A 22,873-nucleotide genomic window follows, 5' to 3' on the forward strand; every position below is an offset into this window, starting at 1 on the left:
ACACATAAAATATACACATAAAATCTTTTTATGTGCAAGTTCATAAGCTCTGAGTTTCATGGAAGCAGACACTTAAGACAAGTTAACAAGCTTTAACAATCCTACACAAAGGCAACTATGCTGGCTGAAAAAACAGCATTCTAGAAATACAGCACAATTCTGCTAGCAGATGCTTCAGCTTATACTGGATAACTGAAGTGTGATTTTTTGTATGTGGAATATCAACTTCGGGGTCTGTGATATTAATTGTATTTAATGAGTCTTCATATTGGATAACAGTGTTTCTTTGCTTATTAACAATATGTGCATTCTATGAAAGATTAGCAAATACAGATTTTTTTTTAATCTCAAGTTCACAGATGCTACAACAGTCCTTCAGAAGGCTTATACTAATACTTTCACTGCAGTTATGTAAGCTTACATAACACCTTTCAGCTGGTTGCAAAACACCTTCTTAAAAAATACCTGCAAACAATATAGAGAATCCTAGCTCCTAGAATCACAGAATCACCAAGGTTGGAAAAGACCTTCCAGATCATCTAGTCCTACCATCCACCTACCACCAATATCTCCTCACTAAACTACGTCCCTCAGTACAACATCTAAATATTTCTTGAACACCTCTAGGTACTGTGACTCAATCAACTTCCTGGGCAGCCCATTCCAGCACCTGACCACTCTTTCAGAGAAGTTTTTCATAATATGCAATCTAAACATCCCCTGGCGCAACGTGAGTCCATTCCCTATCGCTAGTTACGCGGGAGAAGAGGCTGACTCCCATCTTGCCACAACCTCCCTTCAGGTAGTTACAGAGAGCAATAAGGTCTCCCCCGAGCCTCCTCTTCTCCAGACTGAGCAATCCCAGCTCCCTCAGCTGCTCCTCATAAGACTTGTGATCCAGATGGATGTTCACTGGTGATGTCTGTATAAAGATGGATCATATCTTGTCTACTCAGCAAAGTATAGGAAGATTTCCATTGAAAGGTAGCAAACAGATTTGACTATGCTTTTTCTATCTCATTTTTGGTTTTGTTTGTCAAACTGTGTGGCCCAGTCTGAAAGAAGTCCACAAGCTTTGGCCAGTGATTGGAACTGAATGATTTTCTAATGGCCACTATACTGTGCTTACCCTTGCCCTTCAGGTGAGAAGCCTTAAAGCTGAAGACAGATCTATAAGCACTTGACAGATTAATATATTATCAGATCAACTGCAACCTAGTTGCTAGAAAAACTGCACATGCTAATTTTCCATCTAATAGTAAAAAAACAAGGACTTAATAAAACACATTTTCAAGATGGAAAAATCCCAGACTGAAGAAGCTTTCTCACCATCTTGGCATTAATTCCATGTAAGAGGCAATTTCAGCATACCCAGCACTGCGAAGGAAACTAAACATTCTCAAAAACTCCTAGTCTCATTCTCACGTCTCCTTTGATGTTGTATCAACTTTCAAGTAAATATCTGCATCTGCAAAATGGAGGTGACTTAAGATACTCAAAATGAAGTGAAATCTGAGAGCTACAGTGCTACACACATTACTAATACTACATATATTCTACAAAAATATTTTCTTAGCAATAATTTATTCAGTTTACCCTGTATTACTGCTTGCTTAAAGATAAACAAGATAAAATATCAAATATAAAAAACAAACAAACAACTGTAAATGAGAAGAAGCAGGAAGAATTATATAAGTTCATTTGTGAACCAGGAAGAGTGTTCTGTGTCATGTTTCCCATCTGCAAAACAAATTCCTATATGAATCAATAGACATCATAAACCTATATCTTTTTTCTGGCAGGTAGTATTCATGCATTTTATTAAACAAACTTCCAGAAGTGCTTAATTCTTCAAAGATGAGGGCAATATAAAATAAGTTATTAGAGAAGCTCAACTGCTTAGCTGTTACAGAGCTGTTTGAAAAAAAAGATATTAGTATGTTTAACAACGACAAACATTTGGGACTAGACCTAAAGTAGTTACTATGAAAAACTGCAATGCCAGAAGTCCTTTTAAAATCAAGTAAAGGTAAATTCTTCTTCCATACCTGCAAAAAAGTATCTGCGTTTAGTAAAAGAGAACTCCAACTCAGATAACTTGATTCAGATTTCAGAATATTTATTAAGGAAAGAGACATATCTAGTTTTAAAATATGTGTAACTTTTCCCTCATTTGAAAAAAAAATGTATATAGCATGACAGAAGTGAAACTAAACACAAATGGGAGTACTTTTTATACAGCAACTTGACTCAAAAGTGAAACTTCACCATAAATTGACCATCACCTAATATTTACTGAAGAATTAAGTTTAAGGGAAAGCTAAGGCCATTAAATGCATTTCAATGTTATGTAGGAATAGTCTTGATCAAGAACCTCATTTAGTTAAAATCTGAAAAGTTAAAATATATTTTTCAGTGTAAATTTGTTGTTGCTTCAACATTTTCTTCTACATACATTTAGTCATTACTTATGGCAACATAATTGGCTGGAAAGATGCCAGTTTGTCCTCCTATTCTTCCTTCCCACCAATCAAACTGTGAACCTGTTTTGGTTGTGACTGTGATTTTGTCTCCAGCTTTGAAAGTCAAGTCACCTGGCTGTTGTCCCTCAAATGAATAAAGTGCAGTTACTTCAACTGGATTGCCTGTAGAGTTACCTGAAAGAAATCAAATAAAATGGAAATTACTGAATTGCACATACAGTAAATCCTTGAATAAAATATTCTTAAAAGGCAGTAGAAAACAATAATAAAGATATCAGAAAAAAATATCTAAAATGTATAAGCTACAAATGAAAAAAAACCTTGGTTACCCCTATTCTTAGTAAGAGAAATTTGGATTCCAGCCTATCAGCACAAGTTAGTTCATAAAATAGCACTATGCACTAAATAAAGATCAGCAGTTTTCTCTGTATGATTCATACAGAGAAAAGAGACAAAGGGAACAAAAGTGGTGTGTTGGAGAAAGTTCAAGTAATTCCTGAAAAATTGCTCAACAGAACAACTTTAGGTTTTCGTTTTAGGTTTAGTATGTGTTCCCTGTGACACTTTCTTGATAAAAACTGCAAACTTAAAGAAGGGACTTTAATTTTTTAATCAGTATTCAGGATACAGAATGGTAAGATTCAAAACATTCACAGCACATCTCTTCTCCTTCCACTGGGTTTACAGCATTTAGGATTTTATTATATCTTGCATGTCGTGAAAAAACAGAAAATACATTAGCAAAAAGAACAGATTATTGCTTGATGTCCTGGAAGTGACTTGGCTTGCACAGTGGTATTTTAGAACAATTCTACAAATGTTTTTTATTCTCCTTCTACCATTCTCTTATGTAACTCCTTCAGCTCTTGGTGTTGGAATCATGTCATGAAACATCTGATCTAGTTTGGAAATCATCTATCATTATCAGTCTCCATTCATTTTAACATTTTTAGGCAATTTCTCAACATTTAATACTATTGAACCTTTAGTAGAAGAGAACATCTTCAATTTGATAATAATTGTTTGCTCTCATTTCCTTTAACTACATAAACTGTACGAGGTAGTCACGTTTGTTTAATGTTGACTTACTTAAATCCTTTGCCTAAACATACTCCAAATACCCAAGGGGTGCAATGGAAGACTAGTTAAGAGAAAATAATGAAGACCTCTACACAGCTATATGGAAATAATTCAGGTTATATTGCTTATATGAACATGGTGGCTGCACAAATGGTCAAACATGCAAAATTAAAGGTTTTCAGCATTAGCTGCATCTGCAGGTAATGTTTGTTGCCAAAACTCTATTGCAAAAGCAGAAACCCAAGCAGAAACCCAAGCTATTCTTAGTCTACAAATTTCAAATACAGAACTAGAAGGGATTATGAGAGATGCACCGCTGAAAATTATTTTTGCCATAAAAATATTATGTCTGTCCTCAGCAATCAATACCCGCAGAACTGTTTTTCTAGTTGCTTTTATCAATTCAAAAGAAAGAGAAAAAGTCCCTACCCCAAATACAAACCTCACTCAGAAAGAATGAAAGAAGATAACGATAACGTATGTGTAAAGAACACAGCTATTTTTTCCTTTCTGCTGATATACAAGAGCTGCTTCGAAAGTAATGCCTCTACATGTGTGTCTTTCCATACATGCAGAAACCTGGAAGCACCACAACTCTTCATGAACACGGATTTCCAAGTCCTTGTCCCATTTGCTACCTGCTCCCACTTAAAAGCATTTCCCAGCTTTATTACTGGCAACTATTTTATAATATTTCCTAGCAGCTCTTTCTCATTTTTCTCACCAAAATTTTAATCTCTGTGCTCACTTATGCATGTTAGTAGTGTAAACCACACATAATACATATTTACTGTATCAGATTGTGGCATCTTGTACCTCATATTTATATGGAGCATTCAAACAAAGAGGTATCTTCAATGAATGCAGTACTATGAAATCTGCCACATGTGTTATAAAGGGGAGCTGGTTCATGTTCTTATCCCCACACTGAAGTTTTACATAATCTCTCATGGATACTTATTATACTGTATTACAATAGATGCTGTATTTTATAGATGAGAAGGCATGACTTTTTCAAACTCCACTGTAGTTAATTTTTAGAGCGTACTGTTAAAACCTAAATTGTTTTAAATGTAATTGTTACAGATATACTTGAAGATTGCTGAATACAAATACTGAAATCACATTTGCAGCTCACACAAGATGGTGCTACAGTGCTACATACAGAGTATGATACTGAAATCATTGAGATTTATGAGTATGCGTATTGGATTACATTGTGAAAATTCCTTAATTGATGGTATCTGAATACACACAGCACCCTTCTACAAGCACAGTGGTCAAAACAGAACTACAGAAATTTTGGTTGCAGATCTGTTACTGCAGTAGCCAGCAAAGATATCATTGTTTTTATAGGACAGGGACACTGGCTACATTTATAATAATTAGCTAAAGAATGCAAGAGCCTTTGACTTTGAGGACAACTAGCATAGACCAGACACACATGTAATAGTAAATGCTAGAGCCACATCCAATCTACGTTCTTCTAAAGTAACTCCTCAATGGCATCCATGAATTATCTGGGAAAGTGCTTGGTGAGAATAATGTGAAGGAACTTTCAAAGAAAAAAAAACATATAGGTAAATGAGTCATAGTGCTTGAACCAACACTGTTTAATTTATTACTAGGTACAGGTATTAATTTCACATTCTAATTTACGTTTTATCAAATTTGTCTGAATGTCTGATGCTGAGTAATTTGCAGCATTAGACTAAAAATGTAAAGTGCTGCTTTTGGCCACTGACACAGTAATAAAACTGAAATAATTTTTTGAGTTTGAGGTTAGTGGTGAGTTTGCTAGACATCCACCCTGAAAAATTAGCTAACTGTTAGCAATTACAGAGATAGCAGGACCTTTGTGGGTCATGCGTGCACCTGTACAACAGAACCTATAAGTGAATTAACAAAAACTATTTCTGAAGGTTTTGAGTTCATCTAAACTGTAGTAAGGGAGCTTGGAAAGAAAAAAGCCCTATGACTCAATTGTCATTCCAGACCAGTCAACTGATTAAGGATACTGATAACTGAGAGGGTATTCAGTGATTGTCCATCTATTTTGCATTTTCCTTTTAGGGGTTGGAACTAGATGATCTTTGTGTTCCCTTCCAATCTAAGCCACTCGGTGATTCTGTGATTTGATTAAGTCTCTGCTTTGATAAATGGACTGTGGGTCTGGTTTTATTTGAAGCTGAAAAATTGTAAAATTATTTTCATTGGGAGGCAACATACCATATGAAAATGCAATAGTCTAGGTAGTTTTCTTTTTCCTTGAAAGTGAGTAGTCTCTCTACGTTACTCAAAATTTTTGTACAACCTGTATAATGCACAGCTAAAGCTTTTGTCACTTAAAAATCAATCTGAATGAATAACACATTCAACACACTATTTCCTTTATGCTATGTAAAGAAATAGTGAGAAGTGACTGGAACTGCCACACAAAATGTCCAGGTTGGACGAATCTCCAGCATTAGAGATGACAGAAGTTGTATGCTGCTGGCATAAAAGCTCCACCAAAAAGTATCATCTTACAGAGAATCTCAAATAGATTTCTCATTGGTTAAATGGATACCTAGATAATTAAGCAACCACATGAACTCTGCATGATCTGTAGACATTAAAAAAATCAACAGACAAAATGATGGAAAACAATTAAGCAATCTAGAAAGATGCAAACATCTATGCTTTGAAAAACAATTATATCAAGTGTCACAAATAGTTGTTACCACTAGTGTATAGTGTTCACGGGGACTCTCACAGTGAAGATTAGTGTTCACACTGAATGGCTCATGGCCATTGCTGAGCTTTAACTAATAATTTTAATTAAAGAGCTTGATTTAACTGCTGGTCTAGTAAGGTGGACAAGTATGCATTGTAGTAATAAAGCTAGGCTGAGAGCATAATTCAAATTAAAATGCTAAGCTCACTAGCAGTCCCATGAGAAGCCAGGATGGTTATTCTTTCTGCAGAAATAAATCAATTTACCTAGGACTGAAAGGGTCACTGGGCTATTGGTTGGACTAGGTTTAGGATCAGATTTTAATAAAGTAAGGGCCAGTAAAGTAAGGGTGCATTGGCGGATAAACAATATCAAGAATGAGATGAGGCATTATATTTTTGGTTTTGATGTGCTCACAATGCTCAGAGCAAGATTTGGATCCTTGCATAAGTAGAGAACAGGAGCAACAATTTAATTATGGCTCATTCTGAGTTGAATACGAGTTACAGCATCACAGTCAAAGCTTTAAAGGTGGAATTTGAATTTGGTTACAGGATCTGGTTAGCAACAGTTATTCTATTTCCATATTGATTGTTAGTAGGGGTTTAAATAGGTCTAGTTCTTACAGTGATTACTGCTGCCCCTCCTCCTTCATATTTTGAGAATTAAGGCATACTAAGCAATATTTTGGATAGGAGTTAGGAACTGCAAGCATCAAAGAGACAATTTTCTGCTGGATCCAGCACATTCCTTTAGAATGTAGACAGCATGGTGTGGAAAAAGAAATATCCCATAGTAAATTCTGAGGGCATCACAGTCACTGCTAATGACAGGGATAGCTTTTAAATTAGAGTTAGGGCTCAGGTCTAAACTAAACACCTAAAATTTTGACTTAAGGAATGCAGAAACAACACTGGGCTATGATGAGGCTTGAATACAGACAGATAAATGACTTAAGTTTGAATTAGCAGGTGAACCACTAAGTTCAATCTGTAGTAGTCACAAGAACAAGATCAAAGCTGGATCTGACAGGGATGTTCTTTCACTTCTGTTTGAGCTCAAAGACATTTTTAACTTAAAGGAGGATGATACAGGAAAAGTGACAGGGGAGGAAATTAACTTTGAAGTAAGAACTGAATCAGATGAGAGTAAAGGAATATTGAATTTGCAAAGGTCAGAGGGAAGGATATTACAACAATTGAATCATAACAGGACAAAAGTCTGGACAAAAGTGGAGATGGAGAGAAAAGGCTGCATCTTTGAAATGGTATTCAGAGAACAACCTATAGGAAGGTGAGAACTGCTGAAGAAACTCAGCTTGGAAATCACATTCTCTATAGCGATCAGCAACAGACAGATTCTATTTTAAAATTTTTAGCTTGAATTCATAATTAGTTAACAAAAAAGTAACACATTAAAGCAAAAAGAGATGGATCCGGAAAAGGTTGTGATGAGGTTTTTGCACAAAACAGTATCTAACAACTGAAAAGGGACAGAGAGTAGGCAACTGGTTGGGAAATAGTAACAGAAAAATGGAGGACTGATAAGGAGGATCTCTCAGAGACACTGGAAGTATAGATGTAAAGGCAATTACAGACATAGTCATACAATGGAATTTAAAGAGCACCAACATTACAGAGAAAACATGCGATCATGTTCTATCAGGTTAAGGCAGGATGCAATGCGATGTCTAATGCATGATTACTAAGAAGTCACTGAAGACTTGTAAGTAATAGTTACATTTACATTAGTGAATGGACAGTACCAAACACTTCTAAAGTACTAAGGAATCACTTGACACCCATTACCTTTCCCAGGTCAAAATCATACCAGGGACCTGGCTAACAATGCAGGAGAAATGACTGTATTTCAGTACAAAAAGCACACTCCCTAGCAATGTTTAATTTATCACCATAACTGGAGTCAATAGTTTCAGCTGGGTGCAAGAGAAACTGCTTTAAAGAGGGTCCAGCATAATACTGAAGAATTCCAAATAGAAACATAAAAGAAGATTAGGTAACAGCAATATGGTCAGCAATGGATTTTATTAGATGAAAGATAACCTCCAGAGAGATGAGATTAATTTAGCTCACACTCAGTTTCTGAGGCTTAGGCTTGTGTTGCCAGACATGAAATCTCCTTTTGGCCCCTCTTTTTGCCCCCAGAAACTCCTCAGAGAGGCTATTTCAGAGCCCTACTCCCCCACTGGGTAAGAACTTCTTCATGTTCAGCTTCAAATAATTCATTACTAGTTACATAGTTCTTTTTACCAACATTAGACTTTGGCTAAAAGTTTTCTATTTACCTTCACGCTTTTTTAGTCAAAAAATTTTTTTTTCACATCTTCAAATTGTTACACTAAAAATAATTTAGCAACCTTATTTCACTGACTTCTTGCTCCTGTCATTGTACTTATTTTTCTCTCCATCTCTTCAATTTACTTTAATTCTTCAATAATATGAGTAAACAGAATATTCCAGATAAGGTGAATTCCATATGTAAGCATAATTTCCCTACCTCCACAGTAAAATGCATGTAAGTAACTGACTGTTCTACCATTAAGAGCACAAGGGTGACAGAACTGAATGAACACAGGGCAGATTTTGTGGAGATCATAGATTTATTTTTGATTGTGAAAGTAAAAAAAAAATTGAGATGAATCAGCACAGAAGACTGTCAGAACAGATCCTCTGATGAGGAGGTAAAGCTATGAATGAAGAAATCAGCAATGCAAAAAGTGGAAAGGCACAGACAGCAGAGAGCACTGGAGGAACTGGAAGCCACAAATAGCTGAGACAAGAATGAGAGAAGTGTTAGTGACAAAGAAGGACAGGGAAGGCTGAGTTGAGCCAACGCTACAGAATAATACAGGTAAATAAATACCAGCACGTGAATTAAATGGTGAAGCTATTCCAAAGAGAGTAAGGAAATGGGCCTAAAACTGACTTGTCGATATTAAATTAGAAAATAATTAAAAGCAGTATTAATTAGGAAACCAAAGCACTAATTGTGCTGGACCACCAATATGGACAGAGACACTAGAATGCCCATTGTATGATAAAATGCTATCTCTTCATCTCTCTTTTCTGCAATGAGTTATGAAGCTGAAACTAGGAACAGTCTCAGTGACAAGGCATTTTTTTCAAGACCATAAAGAAAATCTGAGCCTTTGGTTATACGTGATTATAACAGAATGGCTTAGGTTGAAAGGGACCTTAAGTATCTTCTAGTTCCAACCCCTCTGATTTGGACAGTTACGACCCACTAGATCAGGCTGTCTAGAGCCCAATCCAAGCTACCCTTGAACACCTCCAGGGATGGGGCATCCACAACTTTTCTGGGAAATCTGTTCCAGTGCCTCACCATCCCTTTAGTAAAGAATTTCCTCCCAAAATCTAATCTAAATCTCTTCTCTTTTAGTTTAAAACCATTCCTCCTTTTTCTATCACTCACTATCTACCCATGTAAAAAGCTGGTCTCCTTCCTGCTTATAAGGCCCTTTAACTACTGGAAGCCTACCAAGAGGTCTCCCCAGAGGCTTCTCTTCTCTAGGCTGAACAAGCTCAGCTCCCTCAGCCTTTCTTCGTAGGATAGATATTCCAACTCTTTGATCATCTTGGTGGCCCTCCTCTGGACCCACTCCAACAGCTCCACATCATTCTTGTGCTGGGGCCCCCAAGCCTGGATGCAATACTGCAGGTGGGGCCTCATGAGCCAGAGTAGAGGGTGACATGCTGGCGACCCCTCTTTTGATGCAGCCCAGGGTACAGATGGCTTTTCAGACCTCAGGCAAACTCTGCTGGCTCACATCAAGCTTTTTGTATATTTTAGTCTTTATCTTTTATTGTAGTCTTTAGCGTTGGTATTAAATAAAACAGCCAGAGCTAGTCTAAGAAGCCTTGTAAGGGATCAGAGACCATGTGTAAGAACGAGGTAAGGCTTAGTGCTGGATTTTGAAGGAACCATTCAGTATTCCTACATGCCAGTTTTCTGCAAGCTGTCCAGTCATCTAATTTTATGTACGTGCCCTACATCACTACTAAATTTTGGAATTGCTATTAAGTTAGAGCTTCAAAACAACAACGAATACGAGTTTTAAATTCAAGATATGTGAATTAACTGTGCTTTTAAATCATAAAAGTTCTAACAAGTCATATTCTAATATATTAGAAGAAAGAAATAATTGAAGACAGACTTTGATGACACTCGAAAAGACAGTCTTAGAAATAGTTTGATTGCCTCAAATGCACACATGTATACTCTGACATTTGTCCTCTTAGAAACAAAACAATCAAAACTATTTGTTTATTCTAGGATAATAATAAAAAATGCACAGAATACTTCTGAAAACACAGAAGATACTCTAGGATGCAAAGGAGCACAGCTACAGAAGTATGTAATTATATGCTTATTACTGTGCACACAAAAGTCTGTTACAGCGGATTTTTCCACTCAAGGGTTTACAAAACAATCAGAATTATGAAAACTGCAACAGAAAACATTATTCTTTTATGAAAACAGAAAACGGATGGTTTACAGTTGACATGACTACCAGTTTGAGTATTACCTCACAGTTAAAAAAAAAACTTTCATAATTCCTTTATTAAAAAAGAGAGAGAAATAAAGAAAAAGGATGGCTCATTTGCTCTCTAGAATGTAAACAAAGAAAAATAAAATATTTCCATAGTGAGGTTACAGAATACTGAAGCACCACTGCCTCAAAATATTTACTTTATGATCATATGCAATAATAAAAACATGACAGATACAGTATATTATTTCACATGACTTTTGGCAAAGTGTCATCTTGAATTAAGAAATAGTTAAGTATATTTGACTGCATGTGTATGCTTCCTCATATTTTATGGATGTAGAAGTTCAGTGCAGTTAATAGTCCATCTTTTGGTAATATTAGAACTCCAATTAGAACTCCAACTTTGCTATTCATTACAGCTGTTGTTTACATAATGTCAACTTTGGCCCAAATCTATAGCTGATGTTCAATTTATGTTCACAGCTAGTTAGCACAAAAGCTAAGTCAGCTTCCTGCATTATCTACGTTAGAATATCATGATTAGAAGAAAGAAAACACCTTATAATGCTAAGACTCACTATTGGGCATTTATTGGGCAATGATCATCCTCTGACTTTAATACCAAGCACAGTCAACGATGGGTTGAACGCAGTAGCATCTTTGGAATGTGAGAATTCTTCTATGTTTAAAGACCACACGGAAGTGAAGTAAGGAATATTGAAAGGGGAAATAAAAGGAAGTGCAATACAAGTTGCTGCACAGAGAAGAATAGGACCTTTGGGGCTCTTCTGTCATAGTTTTGGAGCCATGACAACTAGATGTCATGGCTTTCTTCTTGCAAGACAAAATGAAATATCAAATGGAGGGGCAGAAAAATAGAATAAAGCAGAAGCATACTGTAGTATGTTGCACATTGGGATTCTCCGAAGAAATTAATTTTTCAGATCTTGTCTGGCAATAAAATATTCCATGTGTTAAGGTCTACTTACAGAAAAGTCTCTGCAAAATACTAATTCACAAAACGAAACATTAGCTCAACTGTATCTTAAATGCTACAAGTCAATAAATTATTTCAGTTCTTGAAACATATTGGTACACATATTAGTTGCTTTTTCAACTTACTGCAATTAATTTTTTGCATTTAGACCACCTCTCTCAGCCTTTAACATGAGAAGAAAAGGTTTTAGCTGAACTTCTAGAGCAGAACAAGCACATTTTAATTTAGTTGTTTCTTGTCAAATTATAGTCCAGTGTTTGTTCAGGACATAGACAGGAGCTAAATGCTGTCAGGAATCTTACAGATGAAATCTCAAGTGTCCTATCTACATTAAACTTTTTTTATTTTTTTATTTTTTCTTAAATGTAGAGTCACCTCAAAAACCCTCAGCATGCACAAAACAAGAACCTCAGATCTCACTGAACAGACGCTTGAGAAGGCCTAAATATGTACAGTAGATTTGACATTTTATATCTACAGGTACTAAGCTGCTATAATCAGATATAAGCATAAGTCTTCCCATACAGATACTTTAAGTATGTCATATGCCACCATTGATCCAATTAATCTCCAACAACACTCATCTGATGAAAGGTCAAGAGACATGATATTCAGCAAATCACTCTCAGAACAAATATTCTCGTCTTAGCTGTTGTTCTACCTCAAACTATGGCCTCCTTTAAGTAAACAACAATAGTTGCCTTTCTCTATGTTTTAATAAAAAACTTAAGATTCTCAAAGTATTTTAATTCAACACTGAAATTTGAAAACCTTTGATGTCCACAGAAGTGTTTATTTGTGTCATCAGTTACGCAACTACATTCTGAAGAGGGAAGGCAGGCCATAGTTTCTCTGCTCTGTTCTACAACTTATAGACAAAGCAACGACCCCTATCCAGGAGACCCAATGCCTGTTTTGTTACAGCAGCTGTAGATTTAAGGCGATTTCAAAAAGTTCAAGGTAGTTTAGGTAATAGCAAGGAGAATTTCTCTAGTATCTCTCATGACTGGAGTCTCTCAAGTACTCTCCAGTCCTGGAAAACATGGCAAAACTAAGCCTGAAGCCCTCTTCCACTTTCACGGGACTTGCCTGAGCAAGCCCTATTTTCTGAATTACTTACAGAGCTAGACATTACATATTTGTTCAAGTAGGTACTTTGCCCAGGTTTTCGCTTTCTGGTGCTCTTTCTGGTTACAAAGCCCTCTAGTTGATTTTGGGAATAATTTAAGTATGATCTCCATCAACACACACACACACAAAAGGTGACTGGAGAAAATCATCCACATTTAGTATTAGATGTTAAAGAGAGCACAAAGCAAAGCTAGGCACAGACATAGCCTACAAGATACACTATTCTCAGTTTTGCTCCAGAGACTCAACAGACAGAAATCCAGCAACAGATGCAAATCTGTATGCATGGAATTGATGCATTATACCCCAACAAACCCCCAAAACACCAAAAAAAGACTCAAACACTTTGATCTCTTCCACGCCAGCTAGAGGCAGATCATCTCAAAGCAGCAGCTTCTGTAATATCACCAGTTTGTGCCACATCTAACTAACAAAACCAATGGTTTCATTGGTGTTTTAAGAAGACCTGACTATATTTAAAGTTTAAGTTACTATGCAAATTAAGCTCGTTCAATATGAAACACATTTCACTGTTTTTGAGTTCCTGGCCTGCTAGGGAACATGCTGGCTCATCATCTTCCTCTGCTGATGGAATGTTTCTATCTTTGTTTCAGCACACTCAGCTTTTGCATTAAAGAAGTGCCTTTTTTGTCAAGCATCTGTGGATATATTTGATATTTAGGATATAAAAAAACATCCCCTGCTTCTAAGAGTCAATTCCATAACAGTATTTTTGCTGACTACTTCTTAGATTTTTTCTGCCTTTTCAAAAAACATTTAAATTTTTATTCAAACTGAAAGGGTAAAATAAACTACATCAATGTCAAGGGCTTTTACTATGTTCAAGATTACATTAATGCAAATAATGCCTTTGCTGAAATCAGACAGCAAAAGATCACAGAATCACATAATTGTAGTGGTTGGAAGGGACTTCTTGACACCATCAAGCCCAACCCCCTTGCTAAAGCAGGTTCCCTACAGCTGGTCACACAGTAAAGTGTATAGATGGGTCTTGAATATCTCCAAAGAGACTCCACTACCCCTCTGGGCAGCCTGTTCTAGTGCCCCATGGATGTGACAGTAAAGTTGTACTTCCTTGTGTTAGTATGGCACTTCCTGTGTTCCGGTTTCTGTTTGTTGCCCCTTGTTCTGTTGCTGCATGTCACTGAAAAGGGTCTGCTCCCACTGACTTGACTCCCGCACTTCAGATATTTATAAACAGTTACATGATAAGATGCAATGCTAAGCATGACATTCATATTCTGAAAAGCACAGTAAATAGAACTGATCAATGTTTTATTCTGGTCAGTTTGACTGTTTAGGAATGATATGCACATCTTTTATTTTGTTGACAATATTTCCCACATTTCTGCTACACATGCTGAGTTACCATCTCAACCTGAATACAATGTCTCTTCATTTGCTTCTTAAATCCCTATACTGTTAGATTCAAAAGTTCTGCCATTGACTTATTAACATGTGCACTGGTTCACCTGATATAAAGATTATTTTCTACCTCACTCTGGAAAACAACTTACAGCCTGAAAACAAAACCAACAGCAAGCCTAATCTCATTCTATGTAGTTTCTACACAGATTCTATGGTAAATTTTTTTTAAATACTGACTTTTTTTTAACTTGACATAGAGAAAATTTTTTTCTAGACTGCTTGTAATAAAATTATCTTGCTAAGAATAAATATAGATGAGAAGCAGAAGGATGTTTCAAGTCTTTTTTTAAAGACTGACAAACTGCTTTCTGTAGAAAAAGACAGTGAGCATCTCCCAATTACTTTAATATGAGGCTCTGAGAATAAGTATGCTACACTGAGAGGGAAGGGAGAAGAAGGGTGCCAGTCTCATGATGTATTACCAAAATAATAATAGCTGACTTCCATTTCACAAAAACAGCATATTTGTTAATAAAAAAGAGAAACCATAAAGAATACAACCAGAGAAGCCTTGAGGAAATTCTTGCCAGGCCTGCTCCAAATGGGGAGAAGGTTTCTTGAAACCATCTCCTTTTGTAAAAGCAAGTAGTACTTCTATACCATTGCTGAAACAGTTATTTGTGATACTAGCTTAGTTTATACCAGTGTTTGCCTCACTGATGTAGTTTTGCAAGACCTCCCATTTTCTTTTCAGGAACTGAGAATTTTTTCACAAACTGCAAATGACCAATGGTTCAATCAGCAACACCTCATCAGCTAAGCAACATGAACGTAAAGCTGAACTATCACAGCTAAGGAAGATACAAGACCCCTTTCCAAGTTTCAAGTGTCTTTCCATCATGGTAAATATGAATTAATTCTCAAAGAAAGGAAAGTATCAGTACAGTCTTCCCTTAACACTAGCATTCAGTATCATTTCAGGTAGAGAAATGCAACATATCTTCCCATCTCTTTTATAACAGAGATAAGGGGAATGATGGGAACTGTGTGGTAGACAGGATGTTCTCAAAAATACAATTTTTAGATGCAGAGAAGTTTCTAGTCCCTCCTAACAAGACGGATTTGCAAAACTTCACCCTGCCCACCAAATCATGACTGGAAAATCAACTTGAGTGAGATCACACAGCATGTGCGGGACAACAGGGGGACAAGGCCCAACCAGTATGGGTTCATGAAAGGTAAGTCCTTTTTGACAAACCTCATCTCCTTCTATGATTGAGTGAGCCACCTGGTGGATGAAGGAAAGGCTGTTAATGTAATCTACCTAGTCTTCAGCAAAGCCTTTGACACTGTCTCCCACAGTATTCTTCTAGAGAAGCTGGGAGCCCGTGGCTTGGACAGGTACACCATTTGCTGAGTAAAGAACTGGATATTAGGAAAAATTTCTTCTCCAAAGGAGTGATCAGGCACTGGAATGGGCTGCCCAGGGGGGTGGTGGAGTCACTGTCCCTGGAGGTGTTTTTACATCTCTGTACTGTTATATGAGATGTTTTATAGGCACATCCTGGAAGTGTTCAAGAAATGTTTAGATGTTGTACTAAGAGACAGAGTTTAGTGGGGAAATACTTGGTGGTAGGTGGATGGTTGGACTAGATGATCTTGGTAGTCTTTTCCAACCCAGGTGATTACATGACTCTATGAAAATTATCTTCATCTCCTAGATCAGTGTTCATGGTAAGTTAAGTTACACATAGTGCAGTCTCCTGCAGTATGGTCATAAAACTTGTGTAGCTATCAATTCCTACAGGTACTAAAAATCCTACTTGACTTCCATTAGAATTAATGAAGCAGAAGCTCCTGTACTCCCAAAGTTTTTTTATACATAAACAGATAGAATAGTAATTTAAATTTGTTTATACTACTACTACAACAGAAAAAAAATTAAGCGTGTATTTCATAAGCATGCTAAAACATCAGTCTGTTTGTTGTAGTAGGGCCTCAGACAAAAGGCTTTAAACTACACCATTTAATATCTTTATGTTCATATGAACAATTTCACATTTTAACTGCATCAGAATGATCACCCTAATGCTGTTTGCTGCTTAAAAAAAATAAGCGTAAGCTACACTGAGATTTTCCTGTAATTTTTGCTCTAATTTTCATTCCTATTCATTAAATAAATGCCATGAAAAAAATACTGCTCCCCATTTTGGTCATATTTAGCATTATAGTTCTCCACCAACGCACGCACACACATCAGGAAGACACCAATTTCATCCAAGCACATATGACCTCAATCTCTTGTGCTCCGTTGTATTTTGAGTTAGTTGATTATACCCAGTGAGTTATTTACCTCAGTATAACCAGAAAATTCCTGTGCACTACGTTTTCCTCTCAGCTTGCCACAACATAAGCCATAAGCAGCTTGATTATCTGACTTATTACATTCACAACAGTATGATCCTAGAAAAGTGATTCAGAGATAAAAATAGTCTCAAAAATAATTTCCTGGGATTTCCTGGGTTTGGTTAGTATTAAGAAAGAGCTCATAATAGCAAGGAAGTTAATACTGCGGAGACCACCAGATGGATGTTTTATTATTCCAGTAACTAAATATAAACATGTCACAAGCCTTGCCATGAACAAAACAGAAAAATAGACCAAGTTTAGCTAAAAGTCTTAAGAGAAAAAAAAGTTACCATAGATAATTTTCAGGGGGTTAGGCCTTCATGACATTGTCTACTGACCTAGTAAACATGAACTTATGACAGACATCATACATTCCACTATGCAAAAAAATTTCTGAAACAGATATCTATTAGTCTGAGCTCTTCCAACAGTACAGGATAAGCAAAAATTCAGACATTACACATGGAAAAATGAACTGGAGACAAGAGAGATATTTGAATTTCATTATCTTCAACACTGGAGATAATAGTTTTACTTTGAGATATTTAGTCTTACAATAAAAATGGCCAAGTCAAAGGATTTGGACACACACATATTTCTCTTGTGGTGCAGTTGTCAGGGTTTTTTGTTGTTTTTTTTTTTAAATCTGTGGATTTCTGAATGCGGAGCTGTGTAACTGATGTTAATAGTTACATGACAGATTTCCAGTTAAATTTGAGCTGTTCCAAACTGCTACTAGTTTTGTTAAAACAAATAGAAGACTATCATTAAAAAAAAGTGATTGCTTCAATACACATTCAGCAAAGCAAGCCTGTTTTGAAGTTGCAAGCACATTGACAGTAATGCTCACTTTCATAAGCTCTAAATTGTTTCTCTACATTGTGTAGAGCTCAGCAATACACAGCTAGAGGTACTAATGTAGAGACATCTAGAACAGTGTCACAGTTTGACTTTATCTTTTTCCTGAATTTGAACAATATCATCCTACAGAGTAGGATGTACATGAAACGGCAAGATCGTGAGACAGAAACTGAACTGTAGAGCAGGCATCCAAGTACAGTACGTAAAACGGGAGGTCAGAAGCAGAAATTTGATACTGTGCTCAGAGAGTTGCAGAACAGATTTTGTTAAGCTCAGAAGCATTCTATTAACTCTTAACTCATTTAATTTTATTGGCTTAATTAACATATGTTTAACTGGCCACAGAAAAGGCCGTAATGTGCAAACAAAACAAATAAATTTGTATACAGACCCTAAAATTTCCTTGATAAAATATGCTTAAGGAAGCATAAAAGTCTTTCTCAAAATTCTCACACCAATCAAATTTTCATGGACTTACTCAAGCAGCTGGAATTCAGAGATTATTGAAATATACACTGAGATCACCTTGAAAATTACAGAGAATTGCACCGGACCTGATTTCCGGAGAACTGTAAGAATTAAAAGCAGCACCTCTGAGAGGGATTTAGTAAACACAAACTGAGTTTGCCACAACCTCATGGTACCACCTACTCAGAAAGGACTGATACAGCCTCAACTGTTTTAACGTGGATTAGCAATAAATAAAAAGATTTAAATCAATAAATAAAAGGTAAGGAGTAGAGTTTGCCTTAAATTCATTATGTTTTTTTAGAAGTCTAAGTCCTATTGATCTCAGTGAGTTTACATCTCAGAATTTGCTATTTGTAGTACTATTTAAAATTTGAGATGAAAACAGAACATGACTTAGCTCATCAATCTGCTTAGCAATCAGAAGAAAGATCAAGAGGTGATTTGGTTATCACAGAAGTGTCTGAAAGTTAACAAGAGGGGAACAAAAGCTCCCTGGGTAGGAAAGAGCTCTAGTGACTACAACCACAACAAGCAACATAGATAGATATTTATTCAGTTCAAAAATCAAAAGAAGAGGGTACATTTTCCCAAAGATAAAATTAAATTTAAAAATATTTGGTTCAAGTACTTATGAAAGGTAAGAAAGTCAATGTGTCTGCGAGAAATCTTCAAGAACAACAAAAATACAATCAACCAAGCAAAAGAAAACCACCAGTGAACCAAATCTCAAGCACTTACAATATACAAGCACAAATTTTCATGAATTTCTTAAGCAAATCATATGACTGCTTGAAAGATGTAAACTGTATAATTACTTTTTCCTAATTGGGATAAAATAATTATTCTGCTACAAAGGGATGCACTTTTGTTGGTAGGAAAAAAATTTTTATTCTTAAAGCATTACAACAATGGACCCATTGCTCATAAACATTCCTGAAAGGGAACACTGAGCAGAGGCAGAAGGAAATGCTAAGCAAGTATGCATTCTGAAGGTCAGAGAATTCAAGTCTATGAACTCTTTCATACTAACTTATAATGAATGCAAATGAACAGTGAAAGAACAGTGTTTGGAAGGTCTTTGTCGTTGTTTTAAGTAAAAAGCATTAATACACTCATCTCCCAAGTTCTATCTCAATTCTGTTTCCTGATTGTTTCAGCATCTTGGCCAATTTAAGTGATTTTCATCCACACATGTGAACCAGTCTTTTTTAGATTAGCTGAGATGAAAAAAAAGTGATAAAGATATTGACTTCTGATCCTGAACTAACTGCCTGTTAATTATTTAGTTCTCATGAAAATTTCCCGCTTCTACCAGCTCTGTTGGAAAACCACATGGCTGCAATGTTTTCAGAATTGTACAGTATTCAGCAATCTGTTCAGATGACAGCCAGGTAAAGTAAGAAACCATTCATTTACAGTTTTGATTGCCTGCTGTTCTGTGGCATAAAGCCAAATAGAAATAATGAGAAAACAATGTGCTATAAAAAGAATCTAGCATCTAGGAGCAGATATCATTCAAGTGTGAGAAGCTAACCACCTAAAATTTCTTTAAAAAAAAATGTCATAGTAAAATAAATTTGTATCCTGATTCTGCAACACCCAAGTAGTCCCCTGAGGAGCCATGAGTCACTTAGATTACAGTCATGGTACAGAACTCTACAGAAACCTTCTATCCAGATAACCTAAGCTACATCATGGCTATAAAACTTGGAAGCACCAGTCAGCCCTTTTATTATTTATACATAATATACATGGGAGAAGTGGAAACATTAAGTTACAAGTCCCTTATGCTAGAAGGGTAGGAGTAATGAACTTCCATAGACATGAGGAAATTTAATTTATCTGAACAGTTTAAAAAAAACAAACAAGAACAAAACAAACCCACCCCAAACAAACAAAACAAAATAAAAGCTACACCTCTATTCCTCTGCTACAGTAAAAACTTTATACGCCACTGAATCACAATTTCAGCCATGTTTTTTTCCAGAATTGCTAAGGGTTTCTGCAAACTTTTATTCCTCTTTAAATAAAATGTGTGATATCTCCAAGTGCCTGGAAAATTTTAAAGCGTTTCTGAATCTTGTTTTCCAGCTAAATGCATTAGCTTAAGTGTTATTGAGTTACATGAAAACACTCTACTTGCATCTTAGTCAAGTATCACACTATCAGTTTAGAAAAAAACATGTTTTTCATGTAACATTCTTCTTGTGTTTGAAATAAGCAATGTAATACAACCCTTCTAGATAATTCAGAATTACATAAAGTATAATTTAAAATGTCTCATCTGCAAGTCTAGCTCCTCTTTCATTTAATGAGACAGATGAATGTTTCAGAGCCTTTCTGCTACTTTCATAACTGTTGAAAAGACAAAACTTCTGACCACAACACCCATCCTAGCCACCCTCTTCCCTCACCCCAAAAAAGGAAAAATGAAAAGGCACCTCCCTTACTACTTAGAACACAGACAAGTTTGTTGCTCATTATGAAAACCTAACCTTGAACTAGCCATTAAACCTACAATGAACGTTCCTAAACGTTAGTTCCATGTACTCTTCCATTAGCTATCTAACAAGTGTTTTTTTAATGCAATTATGAAGATGCAAGAAATGCTAGTGTTTTTTCAGATCATTGTGGAACATGCATTACAGGCACTAATCCCGCAATGAAGTCTGACTAGTACAAGCTATATCTGCTAGGCAGCACTATTAAAATCATCTGAACTGTAAACAGGAAGAAACAGATTACTGACAGGAGGAATGGCCTTAAGATGCTTCTACTCCGTCACTTAGCATAAACACATCCTCTATTTCTGTAGGGAAAGGGACTGCAACTCTTTTCCAGACTCCCACCAACACGCATCTGTACCAGATCTGGAGACTGGCAGCCCTGCCTGTGGCGGAGGGGGGCTGGAACTTGATGATCCTTAAGGTCCTTCCAACCCAAGCAATTCTACAGTTCTGTGCATTTAAGGCTTTGGTATTAACAGACAGAGGAGAACTGATTTCTTCCTTGTTATTCCCCTGTAATAAGAACAATTTTTTATAGCCTATAGAAACATATACATTACTTGGTGGATTCAGATACCACTTGAACTGTCACCTAAGGAATTAGAACCTGCAATACAATGCAAAATTGCCACATCTAGTTTGTAATGAAAATAAAATTTACCATGAGATATTTATTGCAGAAAGTGTTTTTTACAGAAAATTCCACTTCCTCTTGTGCTCTTTAGAGATAGCTTTGTGAATTTTTAGAAATCTGTAGGAATCCTCAGTAATTGACTGACTCTCTACATTTTGATTTCAAGTCATCTGTAAACTCATGAACAAATGGCTATGGAAGATTTTTACTTTCTCACTTGTGTTTGAATAGAACACTCCCTCTACTATAGCAAGCATGTTTGAGCTTTTTCCCTACTGCTGGAGAAACTTCTTGGTTGGTCAGGGTTTTATGAAGATGTGAAGTTTAGTTTTGTTGGCCAGAAGACCAATTTTTCTTTCTTTCTGGATGACAGCTGCTGAGTATTCTTTTTCTGAGGAAAAACGTTTTTTTCCTGGGAAAAGTTTTACAGAATGACAGAAAATTTTTGTTCTCAAAAGGACACTAGGGATTTGCAGAAGGAAATATACCTAAGTTCCTGCTATGTTGGTCCTATCAACACATGCATTCCCCAGTAGCATGTATGGAGAAAAGATAGGAGGGAAGATTATGAAGACAATAACACATAATTTACCTCATTTTTAGTGAAAATCTGTAATTACATGAATTGAGAGATTAAAAATACAATCGAGATTTTGGCCTTCAGATAAGGAAGGATAAGTACTGTCTTAAATCACAACATTCTGCCCGAATTAGACTCTTCTGTGATCAGTTATCAAGTTTGATTAAGTAAAAAGGAAATAGTTTCACTTTATTTTCAATTGGTGTATGAAATATATGAAAATGTGCACATATTCATATATATACACACACATATATGTAATACAGAATGTCTTGGCCTTGGTTTTTATCCCAGCCAAAACCACAAAAACATTTATTTGCTAACTGGACAATATATTGTATCAAGCAATTTGTTTTATTGACATTGAAACATTTAACAGTCTTTTCTCCATGAAAGATGGGATTTTTGATAGGAGAGACCACTATGGCAGCTAAAATGAACATAACCAGTTCAATCATAGCATTTTTCCTAATGAATCACAAGTTTCCAGTTGATGTGCCCCACAAGAGTTACACTGCAAATACTACACAGTAAGATTCTCTGTTAGAGCTCAAACTGCTCCTGCTTTAAAGTTAAGGGAGTTAAAACAAAATAATAAACAAGTAATAGCTGTTTGGCATAATGCAGAGATATCTCACAAAAACCTCAAGGACTGTAACTGCAGTAGAAATTATGTTTATGCAAGCATAATCAGATACGATCTGTGGAAGTGCTTCTTAATTAGAACAGGAGTTATACTACCTTGCATAAGAGTTTGGGCACAAGCTTGTTATATCAGATTTCTTTTTCACGTCAGTTAGGTGGCAATGTAAAATAGTTTTGCTATTTTCAATGTATTTTTCAAGGTCACTGAATGACGCAAAATAACTTTTGCTGTTCAGAAAAAAGAAAAAAAGACTCATTTTTTTGTTGGAATATAAAGCCAAGGAATAAGATACAACTTAATGAAATATTTTCAGGAAAGCGTATACAATGAAATCTCATTTTAACTCATGGATAATAAAGAAATGGGCAGATGTTGCTAGATGTCTTCCAAAATACTTTCAGGACTTTTCAGATTCCACATTGCACTAATAAAATA

The 22,873-nt window shown here is 36.0% G+C and overlaps 1 protein-coding gene across 1 annotated transcript in view; it reads right to left on the reverse strand.

The window, feature by feature from the left end:
* The window catches only part of SH3YL1 (SH3 and SYLF domain containing 1), a 43,803-nt gene continuing 23,028 nt past the window's right edge, over positions 2,099-22,873 (reverse strand). The window contains exon 10 of the mRNA XM_021390194.1: positions 2,099-2,657. Coding sequence (XP_021245869.1) covers positions 2,458-2,657 — 200 coding nt within the window. The 3' untranslated portion in view covers positions 2,099-2,457. The remainder of the gene's footprint in view (positions 2,658-22,873) is intronic.

The sequence above is a fragment of the Numida meleagris genome, chromosome 3 (genome assembly GCF_002078875.1).
Source record: "Numida meleagris isolate 19003 breed g44 Domestic line chromosome 3, NumMel1.0, whole genome shotgun sequence".
Classification (NCBI taxonomy): domain Eukaryota; kingdom Metazoa; phylum Chordata; class Aves; order Galliformes; family Numididae; genus Numida; species Numida meleagris.